This window comes from Carassius carassius, chromosome 36 (genome assembly GCF_963082965.1).
Source record: "Carassius carassius chromosome 36, fCarCar2.1, whole genome shotgun sequence".
NCBI lineage: Eukaryota > Metazoa > Chordata > Actinopteri > Cypriniformes > Cyprinidae > Carassius > Carassius carassius.
The window spans coordinates 1,182,569-1,198,852 of NC_081790.1; the positions used below are offsets into that span (position 1 = coordinate 1,182,569).

General features: G+C 38.6%; 1 protein-coding gene and 1 pseudogene across 3 annotated transcripts; both read left to right on the forward strand.

The window, feature by feature from the left end:
* Positions 1-2,187: 2,187 nt before the first annotated feature.
* On the forward strand, positions 2,188-3,634 carry LOC132116867 (gastrula zinc finger protein XlCGF7.1-like; annotated as a pseudogene).
* On the forward strand, positions 2,198-14,079 carry LOC132116866 (gastrula zinc finger protein XlCGF57.1-like). Of its 3 annotated transcripts, none has more exons than XM_059525730.1 (3): positions 5,897-6,041; positions 12,590-12,707; positions 12,883-14,079. In XM_059525730.1, exons 2-3 carry the CDS (start codon positions 12,650-12,652, stop codon positions 14,037-14,039), a joined length of 1,215 nt encoding a protein of 404 aa, XP_059381713.1. In that variant the 5' UTR covers positions 5,897-6,041; positions 12,590-12,649; the 3' UTR covers positions 14,040-14,079. The 3 variants fall into 3 exon arrangements, with proteins under 3 accessions (XP_059381712.1, XP_059381713.1, XP_059381714.1); XM_059525731.1 differs by having other exon boundaries at positions 5,955-6,051; positions 12,599-12,707; XM_059525729.1 differs by lacking the exons at positions 5,897-6,041; positions 12,590-12,707 and adding an exon at positions 2,198-2,298.
* The last annotated feature ends 2,205 nt before the right edge of the window (positions 14,080-16,284 follow it).

Sequence of the window (16,284 nt, forward strand, 5' to 3'; positions counted from 1 at the left end):
CTTGAATATATCTAGAGGGAAGTGGCCCCCTCCTTAATTTGGTATAGACAAAGGCCCTGTCTGTATGTCTGACCACATGTTTCTCATCTGGTCTGTATAATTGGGCCACGTGGGCATGTTCCTTTCTATACTTAACCTATAGGATTATAATGGAATAACTAACTAGCAACAAAAAATGGCAAGATTCACATTGATTATACTTGATTAATTAAAATCTTATTAATAAAAATCTTCCACAGCTGCCGTGCTACTCTCCATGGTGGAAGCATCTTCTCTTAATATGTAAGTCTTTTAGGATACATCTTGCCTTTTAAACTTCGATACCTCTGTTACCCGATCTGTGCCCGCGATAAATCACACACGCTAAAATCATTCCAATTAAAGTGCTTTATTTTTTATCTCAAACCTTTCTCAACATCACAATACTGTCATTAATGTGCTAATGAAACAGGTTAAAGTGCGCTTTGTTTTGCACCATTCGAGTAGCCTACCATCGGCACCTAAATAGGCTATGGAACCTGATAACTATACGCAAATAGACCTATTAATGAATTATCCACCCGCTTTCCCACCTGTGAATTTTAGGAATGTCACAATCCACCCGTTTTAGCCACTTTTATGCGGTTACCCACTGGAGGACTCTACCTTAGCCTCCACTCAACCAGTGTGTCTCTAGTAACACACTTTCAAGCATCACTCCCCTCATTCTTGTACAACTAAGGGTGGCCGGGTCGTCCTGGGGGGCTTCCTGGTCACCTGGATACCTCTTCTTGCTGACACATCGAGCGGGAAGTATAGGTGGCATTTGCGAGAATCTTCTTGTATGATGCTGTCTCAGACAGTGCTCCCCTCGCCTCAGAGGATTGTCTTTGAGCTTGCCTCTCTAGTTCGGTTCAGCACCTACTGCGATCCTTAAGAAGCTTTAATTACACATGCTAAGCTCTGTGTACTTTCTGAAATACATATGGTGGTAAGTGTGCACATTGAACACTTTGCAAACTTTCTAAAATCTAAAAAAAGTGGTAAGTGTGCACACAAGATATATGCACACAAGACTTTAGCAGAGCTCCCCTTTACCCAAAAGCGTTGCCTATGAGTGCGCTAATCTCTTTCTGAATTCAGTGTTCTCCTCTCACGTGAGATTGATTTCTTGGTTTTTGCACCAGAGCGCTCCAGCATTATAACCATAGATCGAGTTGATGACTGTCAAACATATTGTTTTGGGATGCACCATTCCATCTATGAGCTGCTTTATCAGAGTGCCATGAGAGCCCCCCTTAGAACAGTATTTAAAATCCATATTATGGTAAGTGTGCACATGAAGTATTTGCGCACTTTCTGAAATCCACACTGTGTTAAGTTTGCACGCTAGTACTCTGCATTCTTTCTAAAGTGCCCTTTCTTGAGTTGGTAAAAGCCCCGTTCATCCCTGGGCACCACTCCTCCTATGTATCCTCAGCACTTGCCAAGACTTAGTATAAAATGCTAGGCTCTTTTCCGTATCCCTTTAAACGAATCTTTCTTGATTCCAAGCCTTGAGCTCTACCCCTGGCGGAGGCCCTAACAGGTAACTTGGGTATGTAGCCTAGGCCTTTGGCCATAAGGGATAATGTCACGGACAGCCATCTAATGGCAACTCGCATGGGAATGGTAGATTTGGTACTTAACGTTCACCAAGGTTCTGGCCTGCACTCCCCTCAGCATGGTGGCATGGGCATACTGTTGCCCATAGTGACCCCTAGAGGACACAGTTCGAAGGGAATGTCTCAGGCTAAGAGTAGAGAGCAAGACATTGTCCCCTCTAGGTTTCTTGCCATGCTTTGGACACAAGAAGTGAATGACGTGTTCTTCTGGTACCTATTTATACAATATTTGCACCAGTAGTGACGTCATAGGCTGTCGCCGGTCAACATATTGTTGGTGTTTTTCAATGAATGCTTCAGACACGGGTCACAATGAGGTGTTCCCCATAGTGACCCCTAGAGGACGCAGTGTCTCGTTTTTACATAAGTAAGCTGAGATGTTTGTAACTCATCTGTTTACTTGTAAAATATTATGCAACAGTCTGAAACACAAGCAATCAACCCTCAAAAATAATCTTTCAGCTTCATCTGTTAAAAGGGCTTAATTAACACCTTCAGAGTTTAAATGCTGGGGAATATTCCCTTCTTCCCACAGCTGAAGAAGAAGCAAGCAGGAGGAATTACTCCAGGACATTCTTCTGAAATACTATTGGAAAGATGGAGTTTGAGGAAGAACCCTGCAGAATTAAAGATAAAGATACAGAGGAACAAACAGGTTGTGTTTTCCTTCATTCTCTTTAATGACAGATGAGGAACATTAAGATGAAAACTGATATAACAATAAAACTAAATATTAGTAGACTCAGTAGTAAACTTTTGTGCCAAATTTAGGCTGAAGTATGATTTATTTTGTCATTTGTGTTGCTTTAATTGAATTTTGCGTATTTTTATATTTTGATTTCAGACTCCGTGGAAGCGAATGAAGACAAACAGCATCACTTTCAAAAACCTTATCATTTCATAAACGAAGATGAAAACCACTGTTTTACAGTCTGAAAATAATTTCACACAAAAACAAACTGGAACAACTGCAGTCAAAGGATCTCTCACCTGCTCCGAGTGTGGAAAGAGTTACAAATATAAATCAAAACTACAAATACACCTGAGAGTTCACACTGGAGAGAGGCCTTATGCATGCACTCAGTGTGGAAAGAGCTTTATTGATAAACGAGGCCTAAATGAGCACATGGGAATTCATATTGAAGAAAAACCCTCCAAATGCACTCAGTGTGGAAAGAGTTACAAATATAAATCAAATCTCAAAATACACGAGTTCACACTGGACAGACGCTTTATACATGCACTCGGTGTGGAAAGAGTTTTGTTGATAAAGGATACCTAAATGAGCACATGAGAATTCACACTGGAGAAAAACCCTTCACATGCACTCAGTGCGGAAAAAGTTTTGTATCCAAAATGTTTCTGAGAAAACATCAGTTCTGTCACACTGGAGTCAAATCATTCAGCTGTGATCAGTGTGATAAAACATTTGCTTCTGCGTGGAGCTTGAGACAACATCTTAATATTCATGCTGGTGTGAAGCCTCATGTTTGCTCTCATTGTGGAAAGAGTTTTACACTACTAACAACTTTACAAGTGCACGAGAGTATTCATAGTGGAGTGAGATCTCATATGTGCTCTGACTGTGGAAAGACCTTTCTTACATCAAACAGTTTAAAAAAGCACCAGAGGATTCACACTGGAGAGAAACCGTACAAGTGCTCGCACTGTGGAAAGAGTTTCACTCGCTTAGAAGGCTGGAAAATTCACGAGAGAGTTCATACTGGAGAGAAGCCGTACCAGTGCTCTTCATGTGGGAAGAGTTTTGCCACATCATGTAATCTACGGACTCATAAGACAAAGCATTGCCCAAAGTTGCCTAAGTGAGCAGTTAATGTTCATATCCATCACTTACAAGCAGTGGCCGCTGGTTAAGTTAGCCAGGGAGGATATATTTAAATATACATTGCAAAATAATTAAGAAATTGTATTATTTAGTCATCGATTAATCGAATGGTAGTCATGTTAGCACCTATTAAAAATCAATGTTTTTTTGTGTGTGTGGGGCGCCGAACAAATTGGTCATTTAGGTCTGTAAACTTTTGAAACGCATGTGTCTTGTGGCTGAGCTCTAATTGGCTTGTACCAAATTGTCCTCCGATCCTCCCACTTTTGATCTTAGCGAAATAATTTAGTTTGTATGTATTTTGGCCTCGTGTGATTTGACCGTTCTTGACTTTCAAATTTGCGCAGGATCTCTTCTGAGATTAATGCAAATTTGATTTTATCTTTAAAAAAAAAATCCTTTCACAAGGCATTCAAATGAAGAAGAAAAAAAAGCTAGGACCGAGGTGGCTAGCTGGATGCGATGCAAGTTTTTTTTTTTTTAGTTTTCTCTGTTTGTTATGTCAAAGTCTTGTCACCGAACGTTGTGGGCAACGACACAGAAGCAAACTGAAACAATGCAATTTAACTCCAGGCGATCATCTGAGTCCAAGAACAATTGCTTGTGTAGGTGATGCAGTTAAACAATATGTCCCTTTTCAAGTAAAATATGAGTCTTTAAGTAATCATCATTATATGCACAATATTAAAATAGATAAATAATATAGTGCACCTTCTTCAGCTGGACATACATTCCGTTATGTCTGAATACTTGACATATATTGTCAATACCATTAAAAATGAATGGTCTATAAGTATTTTATTAGATTAGTTTTTGCATACTTGTTATATTGGGCTTTATTAAACTTTTACAAATATAATGTCTTTATATATGCAATTTTTTTTTTTACTACAAGTCAATGTATTGAACAATTCTCGCAGTCTTTAAACTGAGATCTTAAAGGGTTTGCCATACTGTGGCTCTCTCGTGTGGACAACATGAGAATTATTGCCTTCATGACTAAATCACATTAATATAATTATTATTATTTTTTTAATGATTACAAATGTTTACTTGACTGATACACTCACATTAAACAAACTCAAATTCACTGATTTGATGTCTTATTTCATGTTTTAACAGTTGAATTCTCAAAGAAATCATTCTTTAGACAAAACATTCAATGCAAGACCCTGAAATGCATTGTGCAATTTCCCAGTTCATAGTTTTATATAAATACATTTTTTTCAGTGTCATCCTAATGTGTCACTTCTTCAGCTAATATGAATGCTAGTGTTTAAGTGCTCTCGTAGGGGAAGTCAAAGGATAATGACGTCATCATCAACCTGCAGGCTGCAAGCTTTAAGCACAAAGTTTGTCTTTCTGTCTGTATGCTTTATATATAGAGAGCTATAATAATGTATAGATCACACTTTCTTTTTCTGTTTGCTCAGTTTTGTAAAACCCTGAACTTCAACAAAACTTTAATTCCTGAACTTTTTTAATAATTTATCTGTTTTAAATAATTCTTATTTTTTACACACACACACACACACACACACAGGGTTGGGCAAAGATACATCAAATTTTTTTTTTATTTTTTTCACATTGAGCGCTGTTGGGGAATCCTGTAGTGTGATGTATGAGGGAAACCCCAGTATTACAACTCTTAATGGAATATTAGTTCTGTATATTAGCGTCGGGTAAAATAGCATTGAAATCTCCTTCAAGGAAGATGTTGAATTAAACATAAACACAATCAGCGTTTCCGCATATAGGCTTACATACTGGCCCTGATAATAACTTCTGCTTACCACTTGCTCCATTTCTGCAAATCAGTTTTTGTGAATGAATGACTCAAATTTTTAAAGTCAAATAAAATGTGCCAAAAATTGCAAAAATGCCCAAACTGCAGCCCTAAAAATGCAAGCCTTGAAAATACAAGCACTGTTAATTAAATTAATTATTTTTTCAGTGCAATTAAATGTGCTTTTTTGTTTCAAAGACATTTGTCATTATTTTACTTCCAGGAATAAAGGCAGATATTATTTAGCAATACAGCCAACACTAAAGAACTCTAAATAATTTAGAGAGGAGGGATTGTGTGGTGATTACTAGGTTATGATTGGGGCATTGTGCAGAGAATTATGGTATATTGCAATTGTTGGAGAGGATTCGGAAAGCAGACGCTTATTTGGTGAAGTGGAAACTGTGGAGCATGTAATAACTGAGTGTGTTATTCATGGAACTGCAACAATCATAATGTTTTCTAAACTGTCAGAAGCTGGAGTTCCATCTTTATCTTTTATCTCTTAAATAAAATCTTAATAACAAGGAACATAAAACTATAAAATCTGTTATAAAATGTTTACACTTCACTGGACTTTATGAGAGCATTTAACCTCTAGGAGGAGTTCTTCAGATGGCCTGAGGAGGGCAGCAGTACGCCTTTGATGCGTCGAGTCTGCCACAACTCTTAGATAAAGAAGACGAAGAAGAAACAACATTGTGCTGCCTCTGGTTGTAAACTGCAGAGATTTAACTCCTTGAATAAATTGAAGAAACTTTCACAGGTAAGAATGTGTTAATTTGTTGTTGTTGTTTATATGTATTAACTCAACATTATGGGTTTTTAAACTATATTGTCTTTTAATTGTCGTGTTAGCTGATGGCTTCAGCGTCTTATGTTTAGCAAAATGAACTACTGAAGTCTATTGCAGAAATATATATTTATACATTTATATTAACCAAAATCCCTAAAGTCTTTGGTATAACTAAGGTTGAAGAAATACTCGCTCTAAAGTGTTCACGGACCTGCTTTGACCGTTTCAAAATAGAGGACGTCCACAGAAAAAAAAACCGCTAATAATAATAAAGGTATAATACATATCAAATGTATATTCCTCTAGATTCCTCTTAATTGTTTCATGTCCATTTTAAAATTAACATTCAAATCATTGTAGTTGATGCTCATGAATCGTAAGACTGTTAATGGCTGGTTTCTTCCATCACAGCGCTTAAAGATTATGGGTTATATGGTTTGATGAAAAAGAGAAAAAAAAAGGTGATTCCCCAACACCTTTTTCTCACTGTAATTTCTTATTACTTCCTATGATAAGCGAGCATACTAAATCACAGAATATTTAAGTTGCAATCTCTTACTGCAACGTAAATAATTGTACATACTACTAATATAATTACAACTGTAAGTTTTTGGTACTGTTCTGTAACAAAAAAGTGCAATCTTACAACTGTAAAGTTGCATCAACTTCTGAATGAAACTACAACAGTGTTAGTAGCCTAGTGAGAAGGGCGTGTTGGGGGAATCACCTTTTTTTCTCTATTTCATCAAACCGCAGTTTTCGCAAGTTCTCGCAATATAATTTGGCTCCACTCTCATGTAACAAATCGGGAAACTGCTTCGCGCGGTCTTTTGCGCTTATTTTTGTTGGCAAATAAGAATGATTTGCGCGCTTCAAGTTTCACCCTGGTTTCACCGCGGGGTTTGCAGATGATGTTCACGTCACGTAATTACGTCACTTCATAAGGTTCCCATGGCAATAGGGGGAAAATGGCGCTTTACTTGTGTGAAGGAAACGCAACATTTTTCAACTTTCTGCTAATATATATGTGAGTTTTTTGCAACGAAAATACAGGGATTATGAAATCATGCTAGCCCCGCATATTTTGCTTTCTGAAATCGGCAATTTATGTGGCAAAAGAGCGGCCTATTTGAAAAAATGTGACCCCGCATAAATATGCGGCCTTTGGCTGGTTATGCATTAAATCAGGTGATCGCATAATCGCGTTTTTCTGGAGGGACTGACATAGCACATACTATAGTAATGTTCTAGTTTTGTTTTCAAAACATTGTTTCCCTTTCAAGGGAACTTCAAACTGCGTCCTCTAGGGGACTCTATAGGGAATGCTAACGGTTGATTGCTTGTGTGTTTCAGACTGTTGCATATTTAAAAAGTAAGCAGATGAGTTAAAAATGTCTGTTTACTTCGTTAACCGTGATTCCCTGAGTAGGGAACGAGGCACTGCGTCCTCTAGGGGACGCTATAGGGAATGTCCAATGATCTGTGAAAAACACCAACAACATGTTGGCCAGCGACAGTCCCTGACCTCCATTTATTTGGATTATTTTCAAAATATTACTGTTATTATGTCATGAAATGTAGTTTTAAAAGGATTTCAGGCGAGAATGTAGCTGTTTAAAACTCAAATCTTTGGTTTATTCCACACTAGAGGTCTTCACAGTGCACCCGAGACCCGTCGACCCCGACCCGGGACCCGTACGGGTTCGGGTCTATATTTTAAATCATCAGCCGGGTCGGGTCCGAAACTATTACCTTGGGTCCCGGGTCTGTTTAACATTGTGTGTAATACCCGTGCGATCGGAGTCATCGGACTCGGAGAACACCGGCCGTGATCAAAGACTGCTTGTGTTTTTGTAACTTGCAACTTGTAAAATTAGGAAAAGAAAAGAGTGAGCCAAAAAAAGTGATTCTCTCTCTCTCTCTCTCTCTCTCTCTCTCTTCTGCTTTAAGAAGCAGAGCGCGCAGACTCAGTTAATACAAGTGCACGCACGGTAGTGTTGTCACGGTACCAAAATTTCAGTATTCGGTACCGATACCAGTGAAAATCCACGGTTCTCGGTACCAATTTCGGTACCAAAGCAAAACACAAAAATATGCTAATTAAAAAAAAAAAAACTTTTTAGCACTAAAAATAAAACCAATGCCATTATTTATACTTATTTACAATTGTGTTTAAAGTTTTTCTACAAGTTATATAATTATGAAAAACAGTAAACAAGTTTCACCCAAATTTAATTTGTCTTTTAATTTATGAAATTTAAACACATTTTATTTCTGGTAAATAAAGGGGATTTCTATTAAAATTAAAACATGTAAGAAATATTGTGATTTATTTCATTAAAAAATATAGTTTTATAATTTTTTTCAACAGTAGTAGCAGTATCACATACATTTTACTAAATAATAGTAAAATTTCTAGCACAATGCCTTTATGTAAAAATTAACTTTTAGGCCTAATGAATGCATATTTGTCATTTTAACTGAACTTAAGACTGGTGGTGATGCTTAAGATATTTTTGGTCATTGAGGGTTTCTGTAAAAAAATTGTAATAGATCATATTAATTATTATTAAAAGATAATACTACTACTAATTCTACTATCATACTAATGTATATCCAATGCACTATGAATTGATGAGCTGCTGGGTTCATGAATATTAATCACGTTGTCTGCGTTCGGTCAAACTGATTTGCTGAAATCAAAACAGGGATGGTACTAAATCAGCGCCAGCCAATGAAATTGCCATTTGCGCATTAGCTCCGCCCACTACCGGAGAAACCGGTATGTCTTCTGCTTGTTTGAAAATGAATATGAATAATTCTAAATGAACTCCATTACAGGAAAAGACAATAAAGAATAGTTTACATATAGCATGTCGATTCAGCGTGGTAAGACTCTCGCTCTCTCTCTCTTTTACATATGTGAGAAACTGAAAAGATTGCTTGTTGGAGAGAGAACTCGCACGTCTCTGCCATTCATTAATTCACACAGAGAAGCGCATAACACTGTTCATATTTCAAGCAACATTTGCGGCTTAACATTTACAGATACTGGTCCATATGGAGATTTGATTAATTTATGCTAACTTTGACAAATTCTATGACTGTCCATATTAAAATGTAAGTTTCATTTTCATGACTGGATTTTGAGATTCCGTCCTCATTTTCTGCTTTGCGGAAATCATAGCGCTGAACCGGGTTTGAACGGGACCTCGGTACTACCGGTACTTAAAGAAACCTGGTACCGTCACATTTACATTTTTTTAATACCGACTTGGTACCGAAGTACCGGGTCTTTTGACAACACTAACGCAATGTATTAATGCTTGCAGACTTGACACACTCATATATAATATATTTCAAATCAGCAACACAATCTGAGGTGAACTGTCACATGAATGTTTTCTATGACGCTCAAATTGCGTTAAAGCATTTTAGGTTGATACAGCTAGCACGCATGTGCAGTCTCGAGCGCATTTCATGTTTCTATGGCAACCAGTGAGGGACACTTCGACCGCCAAACCGCGTTTTACATTTTCTCCCATTTTTATAATATTATAAATGAACCGTTTAATCTTAAAGTTTTAGTGGTCAGATTCAGACTCGATGCAGAGCAGAGAGCACAGAGATCAGATGATAGCAAATAAATAACGTCAGCGGCCATGGCATTGCACGAGCGATCGTTATTATAGTTCAAAACGGTAAACAGTCTACGTTATTATGCGAGTTAACTCGAATCAGAATATACATGTGCACAGTAGCATTTGTCATCTGTCACCGTGACATCAAGTGGACTTTTTAAGCTGAAATAATGAGTGGATTTAGCTTGGACTTGGGATAACGAGAGGAATAACATGAATAACTTTCTTGTCGGAGGATTGTAATGCATCACAGGCAGGTACAAGGAAGAGAGACTACGGCTCTTTAAATTAGGTAAGACAAAAAGCTGTATTTTTTCGCAACAGGTTTATTGACTTGTAATAGCAATTTAAGGTGGAATATGTGAACGTCGGGTCCAGTCGGGTCTGTGTCTTCCCAGCGGGTTCGGGTCCAGATTTCAAATAATATACGGGTCCGGGTCGGGTCCTGGTAGGCATTTCTCGGATCTACACGGGTCCGGGTCCAGCTTTTGAAATATTAGACGGGTCCGGGTAGGTTCGGTGTAGTACATTACGGAACTCTTTCGGGTTCGGGCACGAATTTTTGGACTCTATTCAACACGATCAGCGGGGAATAGCAGTAGTCAAGGCGAGCTGACTGAAGTTAAGTTCGCTGCTGTTTGCAGATTTACCGGATGTGCGTCGTCACGGACATCACACTCCCGATTCGAATGCGCAAAGTCTGAACTACCGAGGACAAAGTTCCTGGGGGAAAAAGTTCCTGGTACAAATGTTCTGGGAAATTTCGTTGGAAACTCGGCAATTGTTATGCATTCACGAGACTACTGTTTCTGTGGTAATGTAGCGAGTGAGCGGAGCATGTTCTCCTGCAGGAATGCATGCTGTGCATTTCGCCGTGGTGAGAACATGGAAAGGTTCTGACGGGAAATTTGTGTTGAGACAGTGGTTGAGAAGTTCAGGGAGGCAAAGGCGTGCTCAGCGGCTTTCAAATCCTTTGTTCCATGAAGGTCCAGGTCTGAGCCCGTACAACCCCGGTGGGTTCTGGCCCTTCTCGAGCTGAGGATCAGAAAGGGGCACAGAAGGATAGTGTCATGGCACGCTCCCATCCCCTGCCTGCCGGTAGGAGGGATAGTGGGTCAAAAGGAGGTGGCAAGATAAGAGATATGATCCAGAAGAGGCGTCAGCGCTTTCTGGAATAGAGTGATTTTTCATTTTGGGGTTTAACATCTGCCTTATCTTTCCCTGACTAATTCCCCTGTAACCACCATCTCTCCACCTGACCGAGGTTAGGTAGGAACTTCCTGCATTAGTTTCCTATGCTTGACCTATTATGTTTGGTTGGTTCTATGACTTCATAGTAACCACCTTACTGATGGTACGGCCTATGATAGCCCTGGTTCTGGCTTCATGCTTCTTGGATCATGGGGCCAGGTCGTAGGCTTCTGCGGGAGCCTTCTTGATTATCAGGCCCCCAGCACGGAACTGCAAAATTTCCTGGATGTCCAGCAAGGTCGCCCTGAGGGGCTTCCTTGTCACCTGGATATCCCCTCTCGCTGACACATCGAGTGGGAAGTATAGGTAACATTTGCAAGTACCTTCTTGTGTAAAGCTGTCTCTGGCAGTGCTCACCTCGCCTTAGAGGGTTGTATTTGAGCTTGCCTCTCCCATTGGGTTAGGCACCTACTGCGATGCTTAGGAAGCTTTTAAGTACACACGCTAAGCTCTGTCTACTTTCTGAAATCCATGTGGTGGTAAGTGTGTACGTTGAACACTTTGCGCACTTTCTAAAATCAACATAAGTGGTAAGTGCACGCTCATTTTCTGAGGTCCTGTACGGTAAGGGTTACTCGCTCAGCTTCATTCCCTTTCTTTGAGTTGGTTAGACCTTGGTTCCTTTACAATAAACTCTTTCTGAATTCAGAGTTCTCCTCTCATGTGAGATTGAGTTCTCTGTTTTTCCCCCAGAGCGCTCCAGCATTATTACCATAGATCGAGTTGATGACTCTCAAAAATGTTGGTTTGGGATGCACCATTCCATTGTTATGGCAAGTGTACACGTGAAATCTTTGCGCAGTTTCTGAAATCCACACTGTGGTATGTTCGCATGCTAGTGCTCTGCGTTCTTTCTAAAATCCCATATGGTGAGGGCTTCGCGCGGTTGCTTTCATGCCCTTTCTTAAGTTGGTAAAAGCCCTGTTCATCTTGGGCACCGCTCCACCTATGTATCCTCAGGATACCTATATAAACAGGGTGTTGCTACTAGGGATCTGTTGAGACAGTTCCTTCAGCAAGCTAATGCAAGAGCGAGTGGCAGCCCCTGCTGCTGTCCATGGTTCTGGCCTGCACTCCCCTTAGCATGGTGGTGTGGGCATACTGTTCCCCATAGCGACCCCTAGATGATGTAGTATGAAGTTCCTTTGAAAGGGAACGTCTCAGGTTACTTATGTAACCATGGTTCCCTGAGTAGGGAATGAGACACTGCGTCCTCTATGTTTCTTGCCATGCTTCGGATGCAAGAAGTAAATGATGTGTTCTCCTGGTGCCTATCTATACTATAGTCGCACCGGTAGTGATGTCATAGGCTGTTGCCGGTCAACATGTTGTTGGTGTTTCTCAATGTATGCTTCAGACACTGATCATGACGAGACGTTCCCCATAGCGACCCCTAGAGTACGCGGTGTCTCATTCCCTACTCATGGAAACATGGTTACATAAGTAACCTGAGATGTTTTTAACTCATCTGTTTACTTTTAAAATATTATGCTAAAGTCTGAAACACAAGCAATCAACCCTCAACAATATTCTTTCAGCTTTATCTGTTAAAAGAACTTAATTGACACCTTCATTGAAGCAGCTCATGAGAGTTTAAATACTATGGAATATTCCTATCTTCCACAGCTGAAGAAGAAGCAAGCAGGAGGAATTACTCCAGGAGAATACTGAAATACTATTGAAAAGATGGAGTTTGAGGAAGAACCCTGCAGAATTAAAGATGAAGATACAGCGGAACAAACAGGTTGTTTTCCTTCATTCTCTTTAATGACTAATGAGGAACATTAAGATGAAAACAATACATTTAAAACTAAATATTAGTAGACTTAATAGTAAACAAATTGAGGCTGAAGTATATTTCTTTTTTCTAATTTGTGTTGCTGTTATTGAATTTTGGGTATTTATTATTTTGATTTCAGAGTCAGTGGAAGCAAATGAAGATAAACAGCATCAGTTTCCAACTCCTCATTATTTCATCCACAAAGCTGAAGACGCCACCATTTTACAGAATGAAAAGAGTTTTGCGCAAAAACAAACTCAAATAATTGAAGTCAAAGGATCTCTCACCTGCTCCGAGTGTGGAAAGAGTTTCAAACTTAAATCAAAACTACAAATACACCTGAGAGTTCACACTGGAGAGAGGCCTTATACATGCACTCAGTGTGGAAAGAGCTTTGGTGATACAGGAGGCCTAAATGTACACATGAGAGTTCACACTGGAGTAAAACCCTTCACATGCACTCAGTGCGGAAAGAGTTACAAACATAAATCAAAACTCAAAGTTCACATGAGAGTTCACACTGGAGAGAGGCCTTATGCATGCACTCAGTGTGGAAAGAGTTTTGGTAATAAAGGAGGCCTAAATAGGCACATGCGAGTTCACAGTGGAGAAAAACCCTTCACATGCACTCAGTGCGGAAAGAGTTACAAATTTAAATCAAAACTACAAGTGCACATGAGAGTTCACACTGGACAGACGCTTTATACATGCACTCAGTGTGGAAAGAGTTTTGTTGATAAAGGATACCTAAATGAGCACATGAGAATTCACACTGGAGAAAAACCCTTCACATGCACTCAGTGCGGAAAAAGTTTTGTATCCAAAATGTTTCTGAGAAAACATCAGTTCTGTCACACTGGAGTGAAATCATTCAGCTGTGATCAGTGTGATAAAACATTTGCTTCTGCGTGGAGCTTGAGACAACATCTTAATATTCATGCTGGTGTGAAGCCTCATGTTTGCTCTCATTGTGGAAAGAGTTTTACACTACTAACAACTTTACAAGTGCACGAGAGTATTCATAGTGGAGTGAGATCTCATATGTGCTCTGACTGTGGAAAGACCTTTCTTACATCTAACAGTTTAAAAAAGCACCAGAGGATTCACACTGGAGAGAAACCGTACAAGTGCTCGCACTGTGGAAAGAGTTTCACTCGCTTAGAAGGCTGGAAAATTCACGAGAGAGTTCATACTGGAGAGAAGCCGTACCAGTGCTCTTCATGTGGGAAGAGTTTTGCCACATCATGTAATCTACGGACTCATAAGACCAAGCATTGCCCAAAGTTGCCTAAGTGAGCAGTTAATGTTCATATCCATCACTTACAAGCAGTGGCCGCTGGTTAAGTTAGCCAGGGAGGATATATTTAAATATACATTGCAAAATAATTCTGAAATTGCATTATTTAGTCATCGATTAATCGAATGGTAGTCATGTTAGTACCTATTAAAAATCAAAACTATTTTTGTCTGTCCGGGGCACCGAACAAATTGGTGTCTGTTAGGTCTGTAAACTTTTGAAAAGCATGTGTCTTGAGGCTGAGCTATAAAAGGCTTGTTCCAGATTGTCCTCAGACCATCCCACATTTGATCTTAGTGAATAAATTTAGTTTTTATGTATTTTGGCGTCATGTGATTCGACCATTTGCAGTATGCAGTGCAGTATCTCTTCTGAGAAATTTGATTTTATCTTTGCAAAAATCTTTCACAAGGCGTTCAAAACGAGAAGAACCAAAGAAGCTTGGACGGAGTTGGCTAGCTGGATGCGATGCAAGTCATGCCTTTTGTTTTCCCTGTTTGGTATTTCAAAGTCTTGTCACTGAAGCATTGTGGGCAATGACACAAGAAGATAACTGAGACAAGCACAATGGCTTGTGTAGATGATGCAGTTATGGACATGTCCCCTTTGAAGTAAAATACAAGTCTTTATGCAAGTATTATTATATGCACAATATTAAAATAGATAAATAATACAATGGCCCTTCCTCAGTTGGACATACATTCAGTCTGAAAACTTGAAAAATATATTGTCAATACCGTTCAAAATTAATGGACTAAATATTTAGGAGATTAGTTTTAGTATGTAGTGCAAATAGCTGCTGCCAGATGAAAATTAAGAAATAAATTACTTTGGTGTATATGACTATTGCATCGATTTGCTACTGAAGGCCTTTGTTCACCCCTCGGATGGATGCGCTTTTTATTAAACTTCTAATGGACTGATGACTGCTGAGTGCCATCAAACAGCTTGAAAGATCAAAATAACTCCAACTTAATTAGTCTAAGTCATATACACCTTGGAGGACTTCAGGGTAATTTATGGCTTAAGTTTCATTTTTGGATGAACTAACCCTTAAAATATAAATGGCTATTTTTTTAATGATTACAAATGTTCAGTGATTACTGATATACTCACATTAAACAAACACATTCACTGATTTGATGTCTTATTTCATGCTTTAACAGTGGATTTTTTAAATAAATCACTCTTTCAGACACAAAACGTTTGTCTAAAGCTTAAATAAAGTGTTACAAGAAAGAAAATCATGCCATTCTTTACAAGTTTAAGATATTTTGTTAAGTCTTGATCCTCAAAATAACTTCGAAGTGTTTCAATATGAAGTTATGATAATAGTTGGTCAGTGCCACAGATTTTCATCCATTTTTCACTATTTGTGTAAATTTCAACCACGTGGTTCATTAATTGTCTAGAAATCTGCTGCTTATCAGATTTTGAGTACATTCATTTTTATTTTAATTTATACAAACTACGTTCATAAAATGTGGTTTTTCTAGCTGTTGATGCTTTACTATAGGTGTTGAACATATTGAAATTACTTCACTCAATGTTCATGTTCTGTGTCAAAGCAGCTTTACAGTATCAAATAGGAAAATAGTGTGTCAATAATGCAAAAAAAGCCAGACTGTCCCTATCCCGTACATGTTCTCCCACTCTTGCTTCAAGGTTGAGTGGTTCAGGTGCATCGTCATAGTCTTCTTCATTCTCCGGCTCAAAGAAGTCCTCCATTGAGAAGAGCGAGATTGTGAAGCCTCAGTCACAAAAGCAGGGCTCTTGTCGAAAGGCCTTGAAGAAAACAGAGCTGCTGCAAGTTTGCAACCAAAGGCTCGCTTTACTACACTGCCTGCAAATATGTGATAGTTTCTTGAAATAAAGGTTTATTGTGTTGTTCACCTGTATGTATGTGTATTTATGTTCTTTTATAATTCCCTCATGTTTCATTTACTCATTTGTATTCATGTTTTCCATTTTTGTCAGAAAATAAAATATAATTATTACATTCATGCATTACTTCAGTGACTAAAAATTGGTGAATTCACATCATGTTTGTTTTGTTTATGCGACATAACTCAGTTTACATTTTGCTCGTTTTACTTAAATATATAATTATAATTTATGTCCCTGGAGCACAAAAGCAGTCATCAGTATCACAGGTATATTTGTAGCAATAGACAGTAATACATTGTATGGATCAAAATTATACATTCTCTTTTATGACAAAAATCATTAGGATATTAAGTAAAG